At 41.9% G+C, this 1,958-nt stretch overlaps 1 protein-coding gene across 1 annotated transcript in view; it reads left to right on the forward strand.

Annotated features, from left to right (window-relative positions):
* LOC119594260 overlaps positions 1–1,952 on the forward strand; it is a 29,081-nt gene extending 27,129 nt beyond the window's left edge. The window contains exon 8 of the mRNA XM_037943328.1: positions 68–1,952. Coding sequence (XP_037799256.1) covers positions 68–1,815 — 1,748 coding nt within the window. The 3' untranslated portion in view covers positions 1,816–1,952. The remainder of the gene's footprint in view (positions 1–67) is intronic.
* The last annotated feature ends 6 nt before the right edge of the window (positions 1,953–1,958 follow it).

A 1,958-nucleotide genomic window follows, 5' to 3' on the forward strand; every position in this document is an offset into this window, starting at 1 on the left:
CCCCTTGTCTTTTTACTGCAGCAGTTGATGAGAACCATGACATGTAAAGTTTCCTCCTCTCTTTCAGACCTGAGTCCAGTGCGACACAAGAGTCCTACACCCAAGAGTAAAGATAGTTTGTCATCACCACTGCCAGTTGTGGAGAAGACACTAGAGGTGCCTTGTGAAGATGGTCCCTTGACCATTAGCCTCACCACAGGCCAGGAGAGCGAAAACTGGCGTACCTTAGCTAAGAGGAAGCCCCTGTTTTGCACATCTCTTTCCCTGAGAAGAGCTAAACGTAAAATCAAAACAAAGCGTAACATGGATGAAAGTAGGAAAAAGTGGTTAGCAAAGGAGAGGAGGTCATTGTTTGGAACAGAGTCAACAGAAAGGCCAATAACTAGAGCCCTTGAAAGATTAAAAAGCAAAACAGTTTCTGCAGCACTGGCATCAATGGAAAAAGTTAGTGTTAACTGTGACCCACCTTTCCCGACCGATGAAAGTGGATCAAAGTGCAATGGTGACAAAGAAAACATACTGTTGCAAAAAAGTACATCCTCAGAAGATAACCCCAAAATATCCATATCAGTTAAATCCACTTCTAGCAGTACCAAAGACTCTGCTGTATGGGAACTTTCAGAGAAGAGAACATCTGATGGCAAGTTTCAAGAATCATCAGATGAAGTAAAATTTCCTGCAATAAGCCCTTTGTCTCTATTTACATTGCCCCCTGTAAAAGAGCGGGAAAAACAGACTCGGACTACATTAACCCTCGAAGAAAAAGTGAAAGTGATTGAGGCATTTTTGGATGGTAAATCCCAGCGGCAGATTGCACACATGTATGGAATTGGGAAAACTCAGGTTAGTGGAATAATCAAGAGGAGGGAAGAAATTCTCACTATATATAGAGATAGCCTTCTCAGAGGTGAGAAGCTAACTATGAAGAGACAGCGCAAGAGTGAATATGCATTGTTGAATCAGCACCTCATTCAGTGGTATAGGCACATGACTGTAGTTGCAGGGGTTAAGATTACTACAGGAATGCTTCGAGCAAAAGCCCTACAAATTGCACCTGAACTTGGTTATCATGATTTTAAAGCATCAAATGGATGGCTTGCCACATTTAAAGCTAATAATAACCTGAAATTCTCCAAACAGAGAAAATCTGATTCTTGTGATGAGCAGGGAAATGCTGAGAATGATTCCGGTAATAACAGGGATGATGATGAATCCTTTTTTGAAGATGGAGAAGGGGATAATTCTACTAGTCACTTACCAATCATAAAGCACATTGCAGGGCCAAGCAATATGACCCCAGGTTCTACAAACCATGAAGGAGGCAATTCTGAAATTACCCTTAATCGCAATTCACAGCCTGGGGATTCTTCATCAGCCACGCAGGCTGACCAGGGAACGTCCCTTCTTCATCCTGGTCTTGCTGCTGCAGGGGTGTCTAAAGCACCACAGATGGTTAACACTACCTTAGGTGCTAACCTAACTGCTGCTGCATACAACTTATCACGAGATCTAACACGAGATCTCACTCGAGGAGATGCCACTACTGCTGGTGATCTCTCAACTGCAGCCATGAACTCTAGTCCTCTTAACCACCCTGTCTCAGCACTAAATGTTAGTCGTGCAGTTATTGACAATTCATTAAGTAAACCGTCAGATACAGCCCTCTCAACATACAAGTCAGAGGAGCCAATAGGATATGGATATGACCCACAAAACCGCATGACAGATACTAGTAGTCGTGGTACAGAATATAACTACACTCCTTATGGATTTCCTGGGGGATACTATGGCTATCACTTTCTAGGACAGTATTAATATAGGTGTACATGTGTGTGTGTGTCTGCACCAAAACTTATGTGCTTGTGTGATCATATTTATATTTCTTTTATACCAATTTCTCAAATGTTTACTCTACTTGTATTGATGAAAACTACAAAGTAAATGTCAATCTCTCTTTT

This window comes from Penaeus monodon, chromosome 33, assembly GCF_015228065.2.
Source record: "Penaeus monodon isolate SGIC_2016 chromosome 33, NSTDA_Pmon_1, whole genome shotgun sequence".
In the NCBI taxonomy this organism is placed as follows: domain Eukaryota; kingdom Metazoa; phylum Arthropoda; class Malacostraca; order Decapoda; family Penaeidae; genus Penaeus; species Penaeus monodon.